Source organism: Theropithecus gelada, chromosome 6 (genome assembly GCF_003255815.1).
Source record: "Theropithecus gelada isolate Dixy chromosome 6, Tgel_1.0, whole genome shotgun sequence".
Lineage (NCBI taxonomy): Eukaryota > Metazoa > Chordata > Mammalia > Primates > Cercopithecidae > Theropithecus > Theropithecus gelada.
The window spans coordinates 91,039,384-91,060,566 of record NC_037673.1 but is presented as its reverse complement, the minus strand read 5'-3'; the positions used below and the strand labels follow the sequence as shown (position 1 = coordinate 91,060,566).

The window sequence follows — 21,183 nt, the reverse complement described above, 5'->3', positions numbered from 1 at the left end:
GGGCCCAATGGCTCATGCCAGTAATCCCAGCAATTTGGGAGCCTGAGGCGGGCAGATCACGAGGTCAGGAGATCGAGACCATCCTGGCCAACATGGTGAAACCCCATCTCTACTAAAATACAAAAAATTAGCCAGGTGTGGGGGTACGCAGCTGTATTCCCAGCTACTCAGGAGGCTGAGGCAGGAGAATCATTTGAACCCGGGAGGTGGAGGGTGCATACACTTATGCGACACATCATATCAACAGAATGAAGGACAAAAACCATATGATCATTTCAACTGATGCTGAAAAAGCTTTCAATAAAATTCAACATCCCTTTATGATTACCCCCCCACCACAAAAAATACTGGGTACAGAAGGAACATACCTCAACATAAAGACACATACAACAGACCCACAGCTAGTATCATGCTGAATGAGGAAAAACTGAAAGCCCTTCCTCTAAGATCTGGAACACAACGAGAATGCCCACTGTCACCACTGTTATTCAACATAGTACTGAAAGTCCTAGCTAATCAGATAAGAGAAAGAAATAAAGGGCATCCAAACTGAAAAGGAAGGAGTCAAATTATTCTTGTTTGCAGATGACGTAAACTTTCATTTAGAAAAACATAAAGACTCCACCAAAAAACTATTAGAGATGATAAGTTCAGTAAAGTTGCGGGACACAAAATCAACAAACAAAGATCAGTTGCATTTCTATATGTCAACAGCAAACAATCTGAAAAAGAGATGAAGAAAGTAATCCCATCCCATGAAGTAATCCTTCAGAAATGAAGAAAGTAACAGGTACAAAAGTATACTTAGGAATTAACTAAAGAAGTAAAAGATCTCTACAATGAACACTATAAAACACTGATGAAAGCAATTGAGAGGACACAAAAAACTGAAAAGATATTCCATGTTCATGGACTGGAAGAATCAATATTGTTAAAATGTCCATACTACTGAAAGCAATTTACAGATTCAATGCAATCTATATCAAAATACCAATAACATTCTTCATAGAAATAGAAAAAACAATCCTAAAATTTATATGGAACCAAAACAAACAAACAACAACAACAACAATAAACAACTCAAAGTAGCCCAAGCTATCCTGAGCAAAAAGAACAAAATTGGAGGAATCATATTACCTGCCTTCAAATTATACTACAGAGCTTTAGTAACCAAAATAGCATGGCACTGGCATAAAAACAGACACGTAAGACCAATGGAACAGAACATAGAACCCAGAAACAGCTCCATACACCTACAGTGAACTCATTTTTGACAAAGGTGCCAAGAACATACATTGGGGAAAGGGCAGTGTCTTCAATAAATGGTGCTGGGAAAACTGGATATCCATGGGCAGAAAAATGAAACTAGACCTCTCTCTATTAACACATTAAAAATCAAATCAAAATGAATTAAATACTTAAATCTGAGACCTCATACTATAAAACTATTAAAATAAAGCATTGGGGAAACTCTCTAGGACACTGGACTAGACAAATATTTCTTGAGTAATACCCCACAAACACAGACAACTAAAATAAAAATAGACAAATGGGATCACATTAAGTTAAAAAGCTTCTGCACAACAAGGGAAACAAAAAAAAGTGAAGACACAACCCACATATGGGAGAAAACATTTGAAAACTATCCATCTGACAAGATATTTATAACCAGGATATATAAGGAACTCGAACAACTTAACAGGAAAGAAATCTAATAATCTGATTAAATAATGGGAAAAAGATCTCAACAGACAGTTCTTAAAAGAAGACATACAAATGGCAAACAGGTATATGAAAAGATACTCAGCAACAATGATCATTAGAGAAATACAAATCAAAACTATAATGAGATATCATCTCAGCTAAAATGGCTTTTATCTAAAAGTCAGGCAATAACAAATGCTGGTGAGGATATGGAGCAAAGGGAACCCTCATATACCGTTGGTGGGAATGTAAATTAGTACAACCACCATGACGAACAGTTTGGAGGTTCCTCAAAATACTAAAAGTAGAGTTGCCATAAGATCCAGCAATCTCACTAGGTATACACCCAAAAGAAAGAAAATCTGGATATCAAAGAGATATCTGCACTTTCATGTTGATTACAGTACTAGTCACAATAAGCCAAGATTTGGAAGCAACCAAAGTGTCCATTAACAGACAAATGGATAAAGAAAATGTGGTACTTATACACAATGGAGTACTATTCAGCTATAAAAAAGAATAAGATCCAGTCATTTGCAACAACATGGAGGGCACTGGAGGTCATTATGTTAAGTGAAATAAGCCAGGCACAGAAAGGCAAACTTCACATGTTCTCACTTATTTGTGGGAGCTGAAAATTAAACAATCGAAGCAGAATGATGGTTTACCAAAGGCTGGGCAGAATAGTTGGGGTGGGGGCAGTGGGAATGATTAATGGGCACACAAAATAAATGGAAAGGATAAGATCTAATATTTGACAATAAAACAGGGTGAGCATAGTCAATAATTCAATTGTACATTTAAAAATGACTAAAAGAGTATAATTGGATTGTTTATAACCCAAAGGTCAAATGCTTCAAGGGGACGGATACTCCATTTACCTTGATGTTTTCATCACGCATTATATGCCTGTATCAAAATATCTCCTGTACTCCCTAAGTCTATATACTTACTATGCACATACAACAATGAAAAACATTGCTTATTTTGAAAAATATTAACCTGCATGAGCAGACAACATACATAATTACAATGGTAAGATGAAATGATAAGGAATTTGATTTTAGATTTTCAACGGGATAGAAGCTAGGAAAAACAACACAGCAGCTTGTTTAATTTCTCTTCTGATAGCATTAGAATGTACGTTCCATGACACTGGAGAATTGTGTGTTGTGATTGCTATTGTATTTGCGTCATCTAAAAATAATGTCTGGCACATAGTAGCTGGCTCAAAAATACTAGCTTAGTGGATACTACAAATACCTGATTTTACTTTTGTAACTTAAATAAGGGTCATCTTCTAGTCTTAGTACTTTAAGGAATTCTACTTAATATTAAATTTTTTATTATACTGATGTTAGAAATTTAGTTTTTAAAATATTCTATATAAAATCAATTACCTCCTAATTCTATACACTTTCTATACACAATTCTATACATTTTCTTTTTGTTAATTCTAAAAACTAAATTGATGTACTAGTGTCAAGTGGATTTGATCCCTTAGAATGTGAAAGAATAAACAATATTTAAAATGTAGGCAATTATTTTAAGTGTGACATTCCTAAGACCAGGCTGGCAAGCATAAAATATCTAGTTTTAGATATGTTTTCTCAATCTCTATACTAAAGACATTTTGGACTTGATCATTCTTTATGAGGGAAGGGGCTGTTTTGTGCATTATAGACTGCTGAGCAGCAACCATGGCCTCTACCCACCAGATACCAGCAAAATAACCCTGGTGTTATCAACCAAAAATGTCTCCAGACATTGTCAAATGTCTTCCTGGCAGCCAAGAGGTGGAGGTGGGGATATATGGGGTGAGGGGAGGGGTGACTGCCCTCAGTTGAAAACCACTACTTTAGATATTGGGAATATATAGGCAACAAAATTTAACTGAAAGCAAAAATAACCAAAATATCCTATGAATTAAATAAAATGTTTTCTTTCAATTGATAAGAAGACAGCAAATTTGAACTTAAACCTATTACAACTCAATACATACAATGTGAAGGGACAGATGAGTATCAGAAATTTAGAAACCACTTAACTGTACTCCATTGGAGTTACAGAATTGCAGAGTAGAAGAACTTTAAAGGTCACATAGTGAAAGCTCATTTGACTAAACTGGGATTCTAAGCAGATAAATTACTTGCTGAAGGTCTTATCATCAGTAAATGGCATTTTTATGAGTAATACTACCGGTATCTCTTTAACAACTGTACAGATGAAACAACCGTGCAGCCCATAGTGATCCTAGTATGGTGTGGTGTGTCATATATAATAAGGGACACTTACTTAAATTAGTGTTCCTAAATTGGTACAAGAAGGAAGCATCACTGATGCCTAAAAAAGACAGACAGAAGTATTATAATAATAAAGAAACCTGTAATTCTGGCTGAAACTATAAGCAGGTTCAAAAATGGCAAATTTCAGTAATAAAGAGTTATAATAACTTGCATTTTGATTTTGAAAGTCAATCTATCAACAAGACTGAATGCCCCTATTTATGAAATTTGATATTGTGAGACCATGTTTTGTTCTGAGACCCATTTTTAAGCTTACACTGAAAAATAATGTGCTATAATTCATATAACCTTCAGACATGCTATTAATAGCAACCTTGACTTACTTCTCAGCCAAATGTCTGTGTGCGTATATACAGTGCTCATAAAAATACTCCTGGTGGCTTATTTCAATTTCCTAAGCTCTGATGAGAGTGTGAGTAAATGAAAATAAGCTTTAAGAAAGTATTGCACTGAAAACCATCTTTGACACCAAATATCAACATCTAAGTGGTTTTTTTTCCTCTACTAATTTTAGAAATCCACACGACAAAGAAAGAACTCCTGAATATTAGTATTTTAAAAATTTAAAAAACCTAAAAACAGGATATCCTCTATTGTAGATATGTAAAAAATACTAATAATGAATAAGTGACATGATCCTGCATTACACAGAATATCAATGTTTATCAAATAATAAACTGTACGTACTTCAAAATAACTTTTTCATTCATTCATTCATCAAAAATTTAATTGTGAACCTACAATGTACTGGTGCTATGCTGGCAAATGGGAATAAAGCAGAGAAGAAGAGATAAGGTCCTTGCTCTGCATGGATAATTATCCTGCTGTGGAATAAAAGTCAGGTCATATTTTACCTGTGTCACATAGAAGAATAAAAGTTACAGGGGATATATGGCATTCAATCTTAGTTGTATTTTACTTTAGATTAAGCTTGCATTCTAAAAAGGAGAAAGATTTTAAAGAGAAAGTTGTGAAACTCCATAAAGTAACTAGTAATGCAAAGCACTTTAGAAAAATGATGGTTATGGCTGGGCGCAGTGGCTCACGGCTGTAATCCCAGCACTTTGGGAGGCAGAGGCAGGCAGATCATGAGGTCAGGAGTTCGAGAACAGCCTGACCAACGTGGTGAAACCCTGTCTCTACTGAAAATACAAAAATTAGCTGGGTGTGGTGGTGTATGCCTATGATACTCAGGAGGCTGAGGCAGGAGAATCGCTGGAACCTGGGAGGCGGAGGTTGCAGTGAGCTGAGATCAAGCTATTGCACTCCAGCATGGGCGACAGAGTGAGACTCTGTTCCAAAAAAAAAAAAAAAAAGATGGTTATATAAATGTTAGACTGCAATTCTGGTTAAGCCATTTTCATAATAATAATCTTTCCATTGACTAAATGCTTACTCTGTGCCAGGCACTGTTAAATATTTTATATTATTCTGCTTACTCCTTGTATAGTATCTTTTAACTCATATAAAACACAGTCATCCAACAAGGTAGGAATCATAATTCTGACAGATAACTTACAGAACACTGACACGTAATGCCAGGTAACTTGCCCAAGAATTCTTACAGAACACTGACACTCAATATCAAGTAACTTGCCCAAGGTTACAAAGATGGTAAGCAGGGAAGCTGGGTATCTGACTACTCTGGTGGACACAAAGCTGTGCTCCTCCTCCTACATGTACTTCCTCTCCCTCCCTTTCTTTCTGATATTAGCAGGACAGAGTAGGGGAACAGGATTTTGCACAGAGAAACTAGCTCATGCAATAGTCCAGATGTAGTAAAAAGCCTATTAAGGAAAGTTTTAAAAGACCAGGTGCATACTGAGGGATGGATAGAGTGGTATGAAATGAGACTGGAGGTAGGCAGGGGCTAGATCATGTAGGGTCTCATAAATCATGATGTGGATTTGGGATTTTAACTAACCTGAAGAGAAAAACCACTGAAAGATTTTAAGCAAGTGTGTCATGTAATCAGACATATATCTAAGAAAGATCATTCCAGTTGCCTATAGAAAATGGGTCAGATAGAGTACGAAGAGTCCAGGTAGAAGCCCATTTTAATAGTTTAGGCAAGAGATGACAGTAGCTTGGTGGAGAGAGTGAGAAGTGAGTAAATTGGAGAAATAATTCAGAAGCAGAACTGACTACATTTGGCCATGCATTAGAAGACAGAGCAAAGAATAGGAATGTCAGGATTGCTTCTGCGTTTCCTGTACTGCCATCTTTTAGATTTTGGAGGACAGAAAAGGAAAGAAATTAAACAGTAACTAGCAAATCAATTTTAATGTTCAGATTATTTTAGATTATTTTAGTATCTGTTTACCCAAAACTCACTGTATTCATCTCCCAGAACTGTCAGAATAAATTATTACAAACTGTGTGGCTTAAAACAACAGGAACCTGTTCTCCCACAGTTCTGAAAGCTATAAGTCTAAAATCAAGGTGTCAGCAGAGACACATTCCCTCTGAAGGCTCTGGAAGAATTTTTCCTTGCCTCTTCCTAACTTATGGTGACTCCTGGCAATCTTTCATTCTTTGGCTTGTAGCTGCATCACTACTATCTCTGCCTCCGTCTTCACATTGTTTTCTTCTGTGTGCACCTATGTCCTTGTTCCTCTTCTAGTAAGGACAGCAGTCATGATTTCATCTGGAGATCCTTACTAATTACATCTGCAAATAGGGTCTATTTTCCAATAAGATCACATTCTGAAGTTCTTTCTAGGTGGTCACAAAATTTGGGAGAACATTATTCAACTCACTACATTCATCACTATTTTTGTTAACTTAATTTTTTCTTATTATTTATCATCATCATTTGTATCATCGTCATCATCACAACAACCATTACCAATAACCCGCAATTAGCGCTTGCCTAGGTAAGAAAGAGGAACTCTAATCCCCAATATGTATTTGTGTTGGGGGCCAAAAGTGTTGGGGGATCCCAAGATCACACCGAAGTTCAGTGGGAGGAATTGCAGGACTCAGACTACAGCTGCACTCATGGCTATAGTTTATCACATAAAAGGATACACAGTGAAATCAGCAAAGGGAAGAGGTGTTTAGGGTGAAGTCCAGAAGAAACTAGGCACAAGCGTCCAGATGGAGTCACAGAGGACATAATTCTTCCACCATCAAATTGCGACAACACATGTGAAGTGCTGTTTCTGCTCATTAGAGAATCAGTACCCAAGTTTTTTAGGAGGGGGTGCTGATCATATAAGCGCCCTCTACTTAGCACATACCAAAATTCCAGACTCCTGGAAGGAAAGTTGATATTCGGCATAAACCGCAATGTACAAATGCTCCAGGCACACAATAAGCCACTCTTATCAGTTAAGGAATAGTGGGAATACTCCAGAAATCCAAGTTCCCAGATGCTAGACAGGGACCAACCTTCCAAGCAAGCCTTTCTAAGCAGAGCAGTCTCAGGTCTCCTATGTTACCTCTTTGCTGAACTTATTGATACATTTAATCCTCACAGCAAAGAAATTAAAGTACAGTGTCAACATTTAGACAATGTGTCCAAGATCAGACTACTACAATGCTAGTAGTAAACAGAAACTATAATTCAAAAGTAGGCAATCTGATTCTTGACCTCTACTCTTAACCACTATGCTTAGCTGCCTGGTTTTTGAGGACTTAGTAAAATGAAAGAAAAACAAAGTTACAATAGACTCAAGTTAGAGAGAACTGACCAAGGAAAGCAGCAAGAAGGCTACGGTTTTAAAAAACAGATTTTAAAATTAATAATACAGTAGCCATTAAAAGAAATTCAATGAAAATAAAGCATGGGCTAAACAACTTTACAAACACTATTTATAGACCTTTAATGTTTAAGAAAAACAAAATGACTAGTATATTAGCCATTTTAATGTTTTAGGAAGATGAAAGAAAGCTAAAATTTCAGCCTAATTAACACAATGAAGGGATTAAGATACTTACTTTCACCTTTGTGGAAAAATAAAAAAGTTAAAGTAAAAAAGAGTACATGTACGCGCTATGGTAGAGGGCAGTCCATGAAGATTATTTTTGTTTCATTTTTTACCTAATGGAGTGATGTCCTGAAGTATAGTCCAGTTTCCCGAATTTCTGTGTTCGGTAGCCATGCCTCTCCATGACATCCATCCATGTTGTATAATTTGGATCTAGACCCTTAAAATTATTCCAAGATTCTGTTAAGTGAGTGAAGAGTCCACTCCACATTGCTGAGAGGAAAAAAAAAAAAAAAAAAAAAGGAATTGGGATTAAGGTAAAGCTTAACAATTTAACTATTAGGACAATTACTCTGAGAGAGCAGTCCACTAGCATAGAGCTCATGCTCTGCAATAAAACTTACTCAATAAAACTTGCAATAAAACTTACTTATTCATGGCTTAATGTCACTGACATTCTGCCAATAAAACTATGTCTATTTGTTAAATTATTATAATAAAAGTGAACAATTTGACTTGGGATAAAAGTGAATTGAAACTGAAAGAAAGAGGTAAAGTATGTAATCTGAAATAATAAGAAAAAATTCAGGTAAATCTAAATATAAGTTGTAACTACTTTATGGTATACTCTAATGTTCATAGAAGTCCTCCCCATTACCTATACCGTTACTGAAAAATTTCCCTGGAAACAGAACTCTTCTAGGAAATATGTGTATTCCCTCATTTTCTTGGATGGTCAAGAGATTCTTAGTCCCCAGTCACAAGGAAATAAAATGATAACAGATGAACTAGACACCATTCTAAATGATAAAAATTCCTACTCTTGAAAAATACAATTTGAACACGCCCAATAGCCAATATATACCTTAAAATGCACATCTTTTATATTAAAACAATTTTATTGAAGCCAAATATAACTATTCTACTTTTAGTTATACTCTTTTAAACTGTGAATATAGCTTCAGTGTGTAGCTACTTTCTCCTATTCATATTAAGGATGTTCATACCTGCGCGTGATGGGCAACAAATTGGAGAGTTTGTGTAGGCATTTAGAAAGGAAGTCCCATGTGCCTTCATAAAGTTGATAAAAGGAAGTTTCACTACCTGACTTCCTGGATGAAATGTTAACCTTCCATCCTGGAAATAAGAAAATTTAATTAGCATTGATTGCATTACCAAAGAAGAAAATTATTTTCTTTAACCATAAAATTTACAATAGCAGAAGACTTCAATATGATTTTAAGAATCCTCCAAAGATAAAAACAAAACAAGTATAGAGAGTGTTCCCAGTATCTGGTACATAAATATCTAGAATTCAATGCAGTGTTACGCTTGGATTCATTTGAATACAGTAAATAAAGGGCTTCCTAGAACGTTCTTTTGGGGGATGATGAACTAAGTATTTATTGAATACTTAACTATGTGCCAGGCACTGTGCAAAATCTGAGGATGCAATGGTGAATAAAACAGAGTCCTAGGCCCCATGAAGCTTACAGTCTAGTGGGAGAGGCAAAAAGTATACTGGCAAATAAACCATGAATAATTACAAATTATGATGTATGCTTTGAAAAAAAATCTGAGATACAGAAGGACAAGAGAGACCTATGTTAGACAGTGTGGACAGGGAAGTCTTCTCTGGGATATATGAGACCTAAAGAATGAGTAGGATCCAGCTATTCAAAGAATTTAAGGGACATACAAAGTTTGAGGTATCTGTGAGATGGAAGTGGTGATATCAATTAGGCAGCTGGGGTGGGGTGCGGTGTGGTGGCTCATGCCTGTAATCCTAGCACTTTGGGAGGCTAAGGTGGGAGGATAGCTTGAGCTCAGAGGTCAAGACCAGCCTGGGCAACATAGGGAGACCTTGTTTCTACAAAAAAAATTAGGCAGCTTGATAAACGAGTCTGATGATTAGGAGATCTTTGGGCTGGAGATATGCATTTTGGAGATGAACTGGGAATTGAAGAACTCACCTTGGTAAAGAGCAAGAACAGAAAAAAGAATATTCCAGTCCTGGAGTTCTATTACATGTTTTCAACATAAGTACAAATAAATTCCAGTTTAAAACATGAGCCAACCCAAAATACAGAATATATATAAACCCTTGGGATAGCTGAGATTCCTAAATAGAGACAAAGTAGGCTGTTGGATACAGACAGGAATCTGGAGTTGAGAGAAGTCTATCTTGGTGAAATAAAACTTGGGAGTATTTAACATATTCATGGTTTTGAAAACTGTGAGACTAAATAAAACCTTTTAGGGAGAGAGGGAAAGGAGGGGAAAGAAAAGGGTCTAGAAGAAGTTGTAAGGAGTCCCAAATAAGAGGGGAAAGCAGCATGGGAAACTGAGAAAGAATGGCCAAGGGAGGAAGATGTGAGGAGACCGAATGCCATGACAGCTGAGAGAAGACAGTGTGCCAAGAAAGAGGTAACATCTGCTGTGTTGAGAATGCACCTGAAACGAGGCCAGAAAAGGCACATTGGAATTGGCAGTATGGAGACAGCTGGTGACCTTGACAAGAGCACTTTCAATGGGCGGTAAAGATGAACAGCTAAACTGGAAAGGGGAAGGAATGGGAGGCAGGAAAGTGAGGCAGCAGGGGGAAAAAAGAAAAGCTCTTCTAAGAAGTTATTTTGCAAATCGAAACAGAAAAACAGGATCGATGTTAGAGAATGGTGTGTTAGCTGGAAGAAAATGTGGGATTAAAGTCAGTTCTTTTTTTTAAGATGGAGAAAATTATGCATGTCTTATGTCAAAATAAATTACCACTTCTAGCAAGAGTAATCACTGAATGCTAAGCAAATAACTATGGATTTCCTCAATGATGAGCTAGAAAGCCAAAGACAAAAGTACATAGAGGCCAGGCACAGTGGCTCATGCCTATAATCCCAGTGCTTTGGGAGGCCGAGGCAGGCAGATCACTTGAGGTCAGGAGTTCAAGGCCAGTCAGGCCAACATGGTGAAACCTTGTCTGTAAGAAAAATACAAAAATTAGCTAGGCGTGGTGGCGGGTACCTGTGATCCCAGCTACTCGGGAGGCTGAGGCAAGAGAATCACTTGAATGTAGGAAGCAGAGGTTGCAGTGAACTGAGATGGCACCACTGCACTCCAGCATGAGTGACAGAGCGAGACTCCATCTCAAAATAAAAAAAAAGGTGCATAGCCCTCCCTCATGAGAATTTCTTGAAGCCCTTAAATTCAAATTCTCAGAAATTTATCCTTACAAATTCCAAATGTCTATATGTCTTATGCTTACAATCTTTTGGACATGGGGAGATAACAATTTGTGTCCACTGCCTAGAATCCAGACAACCCAGGCTTACCTGGTTGGGGGATGGAGCAGGAGGTCACAAGGTAGAAGAACTGTCTTAAAGGTGCTATATAATTTAAATATTGGGATTTGGACTCCAAGTCCTGCAGGCTAGGTTCAAATTGGTGTAACGACCACTGCAAATGACTACCGCAGCATATCAATAACTAATGTGTCAGATTAAAATCCATGTTAGTGATTTCCTGATTCATTTCTATGACTAGTACAGGGACATCATCTGTATCAAAAGCAGGCTGGAAAGCAGGACTCTTTGAAATATAATGGCAGAGGTAACCAGAAAGGGAGGGGGTGACTGCCCTCATGTGGGAAAGTTACCAACAATTTCATCAGTGAAAGGTGATCTATGTTACAACAACTGTCTGAGATGTATATAAGGCAGCGAGCGGGATGCAAATATTTAGTGAATGAAATGAAATGAATCTCTAATCTAGAGATTTGTTCAATTTAAAAAGGAAGACAAATTTATGCTCAAAATTCAACAGTATATTTTTGCAAAGCTTAATAAATTGGATTAAGCATATCAATAGCAAAATTTGGTTCCTAGGAAATATTTAAATTATGATATACATATTCGCAATGTGAAAAATAGCAGTAATACTCTAAACGAAGACCAAAATGTTAATAGAGAAAATATTTAAAAATCTTCTAGAAGTTTTGGTTTTTGACTTCACGTAGTGTTTACACACTAATGAATCATTTAAAAACTAGGCTACTACTAGTACTGCTGATAATGGTATCAATGGGAGACGGTCCATAGAATATTTCATTCTGAACTGAAAGGCATCTTAACACAGCTGGTTGATGAAAAACAGAGAAAGTAAGTTTTCCATATTATGTTAATGTGGTTTACAACGGATAGCCAGTTATAAGTGAAAACACAGTTCTGTCAAATTTAGTTGGGAGAGAAAATCTTGCAGAATTGCTTTTGGGATAACTTCTATAATTTACTAATAGCCCGTTTCAATTTTCTCAAAGCCATTCCTATGGTTCAAACAAATTAAGCACTCTAAAATTGGGCATTTAAAAAATAAAAATGACCCATTAATTGGCTTTCTGCAAAAGTGACAAAATGGTACCAACTGCCTTTAGTTGCTGCATTCTGCTCTTGTTAATTAATTCTCAGGGCTCTGTACATTTTTCCCCCTTGGGGTGGGTGAGCCTTTTGGTAGATACGATTTTGTGATTTTGATTGCTCCTTCTGAACCATGACTTGTACTTGGTTCCTTATCATTATGGGCCATGCAGAATCAGAGTTTAGATTTGAATGTATCATCCTAATGAAAGGATGTAACAGCAACTTTCATTTGTCATGTTAGCATGGCAAGACTGCTTATAGTGTTCTTCCCAAATCTGTTCATCAGACTGAATGAGATTCTCACTAGACTCTGTAGTGAACATTCCTGTACCTACTCTCCCCCGCCACTCCCGAAACCTCACCAAAACTAAAACTGATACAGGTGCAGTGGCAGGGAATAGAGGTAGGAGTAGGAGTGGGGATGCAGAAGATGCCTATGTCCTTTAGGACCCAGGCAGAGATGCTTGTTTTCTATTATTTATTTATTTAATTTTAAAAATTTTATTTATTTTTTTGAGTCAGAGACTCACCCTGTCGCCAAGGCTGGAGTCCAGTGGCACAATCTCGGCTCACTGCAACCTCTGACACCTGGGTTCAAGCGATTTTCCTGCCTCAGCCTCCTGAGTAGCTGGGATTACAGGTGCCTACCACCATGCCTGGCTAATTTTTGTATTCTTAGTAGAGATGGGGTTTCACCATGTTGCCAGGCTGGTCTTGAACTTCTGACCTCAGGTGATCTGCTCATCTTGGCTTCCCAAAGTGCTGGTATTACAGGTGTCAGCCGCCGTACCTGGCATGTTTTCTATTTTTAAAAAAATGGGATTATTAAGGTATAATTCACACATTAAACAACTCATCCATTTAAAGTGTACAATTCAATGATTTTTAGTATATTCAGAAAGCTGTGCAACCATTACCATACTCAATTTTTAGAATGTTCTCATCATCCCCAAAAGACATTCTGCACTCTTTAGCCATTACTCTCTATTTGCCTGAAGCCTAGACAACCACTAATCTACTTTCTGGCTCTACATATTTGCTTTCTCTGGACATTTCATATGAATGGAATCACACAATATGTGGTCCATTGTGACTAGCTTCTTTCACTTAGCATAATCTTTTCAGGTTTCATCTACATTGTAGCACGTACCATATTTTTTTTTATCATTGAATAATATTACCAAATTTTATTTATCCATTTATCAATTGATGGGCATTTGGGTTGTTTATACTTTTTGGCCATTATGTATACTGAACATTTATAATGCTATGAACATTCATGTACAAGTTTTTGTGTAGACTCATATTTTCATTTCCCTTGGATATACACCTAGGAGTAAAACTGCTGGATTATACGGCAACTCTATGGTTAACCATTTGAGAAACTGCCAAACTGTTTTCCAGTGGTTGCATGATCTTACCAGCAGTGTATGGGTTGTAATTCCTCCACATTGTTGCCAACTCTAGTTATTGTCTTTTCCATTATAACCATCCCAGTGGGTGTAACTGGTGTCTCACTGTGGTTTTGATTTACATTTCCCTAATGATTAACGATGTTGAGCATCTTTTCATGTACTTATTGGTCATCTGCATATCTTCTATGAAGAAACGTCTATTAAGATCTTTTGGCCGGGTATGGTGGCAGCTCATGCCTGTAATGCCAGCACTTTGGGAGGCCTAGGGGGGTGTATCTTGAGGTCAGGAGATTGAGAACATCCTGGCTAACATGGTGAAACCCCATCTCTACTAAAAATACAAAAAAAAAAAAAAAAAAAAAAAAGATCTGGGTGTGATGGCATGCGCCTGTAGTCCCAGCTACTCGGGAGGCTGAGGCAGGAGAATGGCTTGAACCCAGGAGACGGAAGTTGCAGTGAGCTGAGATCATGCCAATGCACTCTGGCCTGGGTGACAGAGTGAGACTCCGTCAAAAAAAAAAAAAAAAAGGAAAATCTTTTGCCCATCTTTTAATTGCCTAATCCATAATCACGAAGACTTACACCTATGTTGTAAGAGTTTTGTAGTTTCACTACAATTTGTAATTTGTTTAATCAATCATTTAAAGTTTTTTTTTTTTTTTTTTGTATAAGGTGCAAGGCAGGGTCCAACTTCTTTCATATTTTTTTTTTTCCAGCACCATTTGTTTAAAAGATCATTCTTTCCCTATTAAATGGTCTTGGCACCCTTGTTGAAAAATCAATTTACTATAAACATGAAGTTTATTTCTGGACTTTAGATTCTATTCCATTGATCTGTATGTCATCTATCCTTAAGGCAATTACATACTACATTGATTGGTGTAGTTATGATGTAAGCTTTAAAATTGGGAGGTGTCTTTCAACTTTGTTCTTTTTATTTCAAGATTTATTTTTGGCTATTCTGGGTCCCTTGAATTTCCATATGAATTTTAGGATGGGTTTTTCCATCTCTGCAAAAAAAAAAAAAAAGTTCTAGGGATTTTGACAGGCATTGAATTGAACCTGTATATCAATTTGGTGAGTACCACTATATTAACAATATCAAATCTGATCCATGAAAAGGGGATGTCTGTTCATTTATTTAAATGTTCTTTTATTTCTTTCAACAATGTTTTGTAGTTTTCAGATTATAAGAACTACATTTCTTTGATTAGATTTATTTTAAGTATTTCATCCATTCTGATGTTACTTTAAATGGAACTGTTTTCTTAATTTGACTATAAGTGTATTAATCAATTAAGTGTATAAAATATAATTTATTTTTGTACACTGATCTTGTATACAGCCTTACTAATTTATTAGTTCAATAGTTTTGTAGTGGATCTGTAGAATCCTATATACAAGATTATTGCAAGTATAGATACTTTTACTTCTTCCTTTCCAATATGAATGCTTTTTATTTAATCTTTTTTTCTAATTCTGTGGCTAGAACCCCCAGTACAATGCTGTATAGCAGTGGTGAGAACACACATCCTTGTCTTCTTTCTGATCTTAGTCAGAAAACTGATTTTTTTTTTCTTTTAACCATTCAGTGTAAAGTTCTGGCTTTTTTTTTGTAGATGCCTTTTAGTTCCCTTCTATTTCTAGCCAGTTGAATGCATAAGGATTGTTAAATCTTGTCAAATGCTTTTTCTGCATCTATTGAGATGATCACATGGGTTTTGTCCTTTATTCAGTCAATATGATGTATTACATTAATTGATTTTCAGATAGTAAACTCACTGTACATTTTGGAGATAAATCCCACTTGGTAATGAATAATCCTTCTTATATACTAATGAATTTGGTTTCCTAGTACATTTGTCCCTTGGTATCTGTAGGGGATTGTTTCCAATACCTCCCTAGGATACTAAATCTGCGAGCTCAAGTCCCACAGTCAGTCCTGAGGAACCCATGGATAGGAAAAGTCAAGTTCTGTGAGTTCCACATCCCATAAATACCATATATTTTTATCTGAGGTTGGTGGAATCTGCGGATTCAGAACCTGTGAATATGGAGGGCCAAATCCATTTTGTTGAGGATCTTTGCTCTTATATTCCTAAGGGATACTGGTCTGTGGGTTTCTTTCGTTGTGATGTTTGCCTGGCTTTGGAATCAGGCAAAAACTGTTTTTTTGTTTGTTTGTTTTTTTGAGATGGAGTCTTGCTCTGTTGCCCAGGCTGGAGTGCAATGGCAAGTCTCGGCTCACTGCACCTCTGTCTCCTGGGTTCAAGCAATTCTCCCTGCCTCAGCCTCCCGAGTAACTGGGATTACAGATGCCTGCCACACTTCGCTAATTTTTGTATTTTTAGTAGAGACGGGGTTTCACCATGTTGCCCAGGCTGGTCTTGAACTCCTGATCTCAGGTGATCCACCCACCTCGGTCTCCCAAAGTGCTGAGATTACAGGTGTGAGCCACTGCGCCTGGTCAAACTGGTCTTATAGTTTGGAAGTGTTCTCTCCTAATTTTTGGAAGAGGAGATGAAGAATTAATATTAATTATTCTTTAAGTATTTGGTAGAATTTATCAGTGAAACTGTTTGGGTTTGTGCTTTTCTTTGTTGGTAGTTTTAAAATTACCAGTTTACTCTCTTTACTTCTTATAGGTCTATTCAGATTGCCTATTTCTTCTTGAGTCAGTTTCAGTAGTTTCTGCCTTCCTAGCAATTTCTCCATTTCATTTAAGTTATCTAATTTGATGATATACAGTTGTTATATGTAAGTATTCCCTTGTAATTCTTTTATTTCTTAAGGTAATGTATCCATTCTCTTTCATGATTTTAGTAATCTAGCTCTTTTGTCTTTTTTCTTGTTCAGCATAGCTAGTTTGTCAATTTTGCTGATTTTGTCTAAGAACCAATTTTTTGTCTCATTGATTTTCTCTACTATTTTTCCATCCTCTGTTTCCTTAATTTCTGCTCTAATCCTTATTATTTCCTCCATTCTGCTTGCTTTGCAGAAGCTTGTTTGGTCTTCTCAGCTTGTCTCTCCTGGTATGGAACCTCTGTCCTACCTCAGAGCTAGGGCCAGGGCAATGAGGGTCCTAGTATTCTCAAGCTTCCGCACCTGGCATAAAGCCTCTGTCCGCACCTGGCATAAAGCCTCTGTCCTGTAAGTGGGGGCTGACTGAAGTAAGGGAGCCCTCAACTTATCAGCTGCATTCATTAGGAATTTAACCTCTCTAACTTGGATTAGGAGAAGATGAGAAATCCTCACAGCCTGTCCCTTCTAGTGAGATATGATAACCAGTCATTGGGAGCTGTGGGGAGGAGTCCTATCTTCTTGGCCACACCCACGTGAGTGAAACCTCTGTCAAAGCCATAGTTCACTGCCACAGACTCTTCTTGCTGTTCTTACCAAGTTTTAGTGGATTTTCTTGAATAAATGTTTCTTCATTTGGTGTATGCCCTTAGGACAATTTCCAGACACTTTAAATGTTTCAAATATTTAATAGTTTTTATGTATAAAGTGTTTTCATTTGTTTTGCTTGTTTTCTTGGGAGTCGGTCTGCAAAGCTCTTGCATTGTTATCCTAAATGTAAAACAAATGTGCTATCTTCTTCCTACAATTATTATCAGCTCAACTGCTCTATCTTAGCCTGTAGAGTTTTAGAAATGATAAATCAGTGTCAAGAATCTAACAGCATACCAAACTGGTATAATCATAGACAGAGGAATTATTTTAAGTTTAAAGACCAATCTTTTTACTATATAGTTGAATACACCTAAAACAAAAACTTCAAAGAAACTGTAAGCTCCACTCAGGACTAGCATTATTTCTAGTAATATTACTGTCTTATTTTCAAACACATTGATATATACATATTATATGTTTGGAAAAAGCTAATAAGTAATTGTATTAATGTGTTTAGACCAAAATATTTGGCATAAGACAAAAAAGATATAAGTATAAAAATTAAAGAATGAACTCATAAATTTGAATGGAAAGTATCAGTATAATCTCACAATTTATTTTTCTCTTTCTAAAATATATGTACTTTCCAGATTTGTCCACTGGAAAGGTCTAGATGCAATGAAAACCCTAACACTCAGATTGTGGTCTCTAAATACAAGATGGGGCAGGAAATACGCATTGTGGACACTGAACTCTGTTAAAGCAAGCTGTCAAATACTAATGGGGATGGGTCAAAAGGACTCAGAACCACCTGAAGGGTCTTCCACTGGCCAAAGATAGGACACTTTGAATACTAACAAGTATGTGAATGCCAAAAATGTAAGCAAATATAGAAAAATCTATGCATTCATACTATACTAAAGAAGTAACAAACCTAAATATCTCAGTCATCTTTGGAAGTTTCTGGGATGTTGTGATCCACATCCGAATTCCCTTTTAGGAATGAACAATTGCCTCTGCTGAAGACAGCTGCTTTGCCCAACATCATGCCCCATTCTAGGAGCAGCCCACAATCAGTGGCCATCCAACATGCAGGTAGAAAGGTCTGTTCCCCTCACTCCAACTGGAAAGCAGCTCTGAAGCACCATATTAGTTTTGAGAATTGTCATAATAAGATAGCAACAAAATTCAGCTTCTCTTCTGCACAATCCTGCTTCCTTCATTTGTCTTTGATTACAAGATCACTCTGTAATAAAATGCCATCTAGTCAATTTCCAGTACCGCCCATTCTCTAAGTTTAAATCACAAAGATAACTTTAATATTTTCAAAAAATCTCATGGGCACATCCAGACTATGCAATTTTAATCATCACGGGTTAATCTATGAGAAAGGGAATACAACATATGATTGCAAACACTCTTTAGTGCCAGATATGCTTAACACCAACCTCTGTGTGACCACAGTAACACCGAGTGATAATAAACTAATATTACAATTAATAACCAAACAATTGTCTAAGCAGCACTTTTTAAAACATGTATCATCCTAAAAGCTTCGGTAAGGTTGACAGTAGCACCTTTGGCTTGGGAAAGTTTCAGAAACTGTTTAAGTTTGGGATTCGGCCACATTACCAACACACACACACACGCAAAATTTTTCTGGAATACGGGGGAGTGAATCAAGTTATACCAACGACTCCATTTGAATCAGCACTTACAGGATTATCACAAACCTGGATAATAAAAATAAACTTTCTTCACTTCTCACCCAAACATGAATTCCTGCAAACTTGAGGTGAACTGGGAAATGACTTTTGGAAAGCTAACACGCTTTTATGGAGATGCAGAATGTTATTTTACCACACAATTAAACCAAACCGGGGTATGGACTGAAAGTTCATTAGTAGTGGTAAAATAATTTAGCGAATCGAGGTCAGTATTAAAAAAAAAAAATCTGCAAAGATGTTTTCAGTATTTCACTATTGTTTTACATGCCTGCATAGGTATGTGGTGTGCTTGTGAGTACACGGGGCCTCACATAAAATGTATTTCTTTCTTTGCATCGGGGTGAAAGGTGTTTGAAAATGTCTCAGGTTCTGCTACCCAAAGCTTGCAGCACAGGCGGCGGCGGGGAGGTCTCTGGTCCCTAGCGGGGGCCCCTCCCCTGCCTCGTGGTACTTACAAAGGAGTCGCTTACGACCAGCACCACGTTGGGCACTTTGGCTGCTCCCCGCCTCTGCTCCCCTGCTCCGGGGGCCTGTACCGCTAGCGCCGAGACTGCGACCAGCGACACCCACAGCAGTAGCATCGCTGGTAGCGGTTTTGAGAGCCTGTCGCCGGGCCAGCCGCCTCCCTCTGGCGTTCTCTCCCTGGCAGAGCAGGGTAGGGACAGCGAACAACTCCCAGAGCTTGCAGTTTGGTTTCTTCATAGTAACGTCGGGCTTCACCCGCAGAACTACAACTCCCATCAGGCTGAGAGCGCGCACATGCGCAACAGAGAAATCCCCGCTTTTACCCACATTAAGGCTTTTTAATCAAATACCGAGCAAATCAGAACCCAACCATTTCCAGTCACGTGAATGATTCCTGGGAAAGGCGCATGCGCTCTCATTGCAGACTCGGCATTTGTAGAAGAGGAGCATCTGTCCCAGGTGGGTTCGGATCTCTGTCGCTTTTGCACAAGGGATCATAAAGGCGATTGAAATGGTACTTAGCGAAAGAAAGGATCGGGGCTGGGGCTCTTCGTTTTGGGCCGCGCAAGCGTGACTGAGTGTTCGGCGAGAGCGTGAACTGGGCGGCGATGAGGTGGCGGCGCGGCTGTCACTTAAGTTCAATAGGGCGGTTCCTTGTGGGGCCTCTGGGTGGACCGCCTCAGGTGCGCCGTGAATACCTTAGAGCCCCTCGAATACCTTCCCAGGGAAATCTCTAGTCTGTCTCATCTTATAGCTTCTCTTACCCTGTGCAGTTAGGATTTACTGTGCTCTCATGGGACGAGGAGCGGGGCCTAGTAAGAAGTTTCAGGCTGTAGGCGGGGGAAAGCATAGCTGTTCCTTGCCTTCAGAGAGCAAAGGAGACAAGGGAAACTGGAGGGGGAAATGGGCTCTGCGACGTATTCAGTTAGTTGGCGTAGGTTCAGAATATCATTGTTTTGCTGCAGAATAAAAACAGGTCTCTTTTGACTGTTGAATTCCTTTGGAGAGTTCTGGAAGAAGAAGATTTCTGTCCCAAAGCCAAATTCCAATTTCAGTATCTAGTTTCGAGTATATAATTTGCACATCACACTAGTAGTTTTAATATTCTGACAGTAAAAAGAGGAGTTGTACTACTTACTTAACATAATTCAACTGAATGCTAGTATCTGGCAGGTTTTTTTTTTTTTGCATAAGATAATTGTAATAAGGAACAGATTTATTTAATACTCACATGACACTTAGGTGCTGAGCGTTACACTAAGCATTTACTGAGCATCTACTGCATGTACTTTTATATGGAATATTTTCCATGATCCTCACTTTCACCATATTGCAGATAGGAAAACAGGCTTAGAGAGGTTAAATGACTGACCTGAGATTACACAGGGAGCCAGTCAGAGCACGACTGAAAATTGAAGAGTCTGTGCCGTAACTCACTAAATGCTCTGTCTGCAGTTAATTACAAAATTTCTTGACAGTCTACTGAGTCTATCTGTTAGTGTAGCAGAATTGTTACTGAAGCAGCGTGATAAAGATCTGCGGGTCACGCAAAAATGTAAACAGTGTTGGGCGCGGTGGCTCACGCCTGTAATCCCAGCACTTTGGAAGGCAGAGACGGACGGATCACCTAAGGTCAGGAGTTTGAGACCAGCCTGGCCAACATGGTGAAACCCCGTCTTTACAAAAAATACACAAAATACCGGGCGTGGTGGCGGGCGCCTGTAATCCCAGCTACTCGGGAGGCTGAGGCAGGAGAATCGCTTGAACCCAGAAGGCGGAGGTTGCAGTGAGCCGAGATCACACCAATGCACTCCAGCCTGGGCAACAAGAGCAAA

General features: G+C 38.0%; 2 protein-coding genes across 5 annotated transcripts in view; one reads left to right on the top strand and one right to left on the bottom strand.

The window, feature by feature from the left end:
• Nucleotides 1–19,669, bottom strand: part of ARSK (arylsulfatase family member K) — a 48,448-nt gene extending 28,779 nt beyond the window's left edge. For both annotated transcript variants that reach the window (XR_003119848.1, XM_025388181.1), the window contains exons 1-3: nucleotides 19,339–19,669; nucleotides 8,950–9,079; nucleotides 8,056–8,215 (exon numbers count right to left, since the gene is read on the bottom strand). Coding sequence is in view for 1 of the 2 variants with exons in the window: in XM_025388181.1 (XP_025243966.1) it covers nucleotides 8,056–8,215; nucleotides 8,950–9,079; nucleotides 19,339–19,464 (416 nt within the window). In the remaining variant the exon portion in view is untranslated. The remainder of the gene's footprint in view (nucleotides 1–8,055; nucleotides 8,216–8,949; nucleotides 9,080–19,338) is intronic.
• Nucleotides 19,670–19,721: 52 nt separating this feature from the next.
• The window catches only part of TTC37 (tetratricopeptide repeat domain 37), a 91,735-nt gene continuing 90,273 nt past the window's right edge, over nucleotides 19,722–21,183 (top strand). For 2 of the 3 annotated variants that reach the window (XM_025387622.1, XM_025387624.1), the window contains exon 1: nucleotides 19,722–19,807. The gene's annotated coding sequence lies outside the window, so the exon portion shown is untranslated. Of the gene's footprint in view, nucleotides 19,863–21,183 lie in introns of all 3 variants that reach the window. The other variant, XM_025387623.1, reaches the window with a different exon arrangement.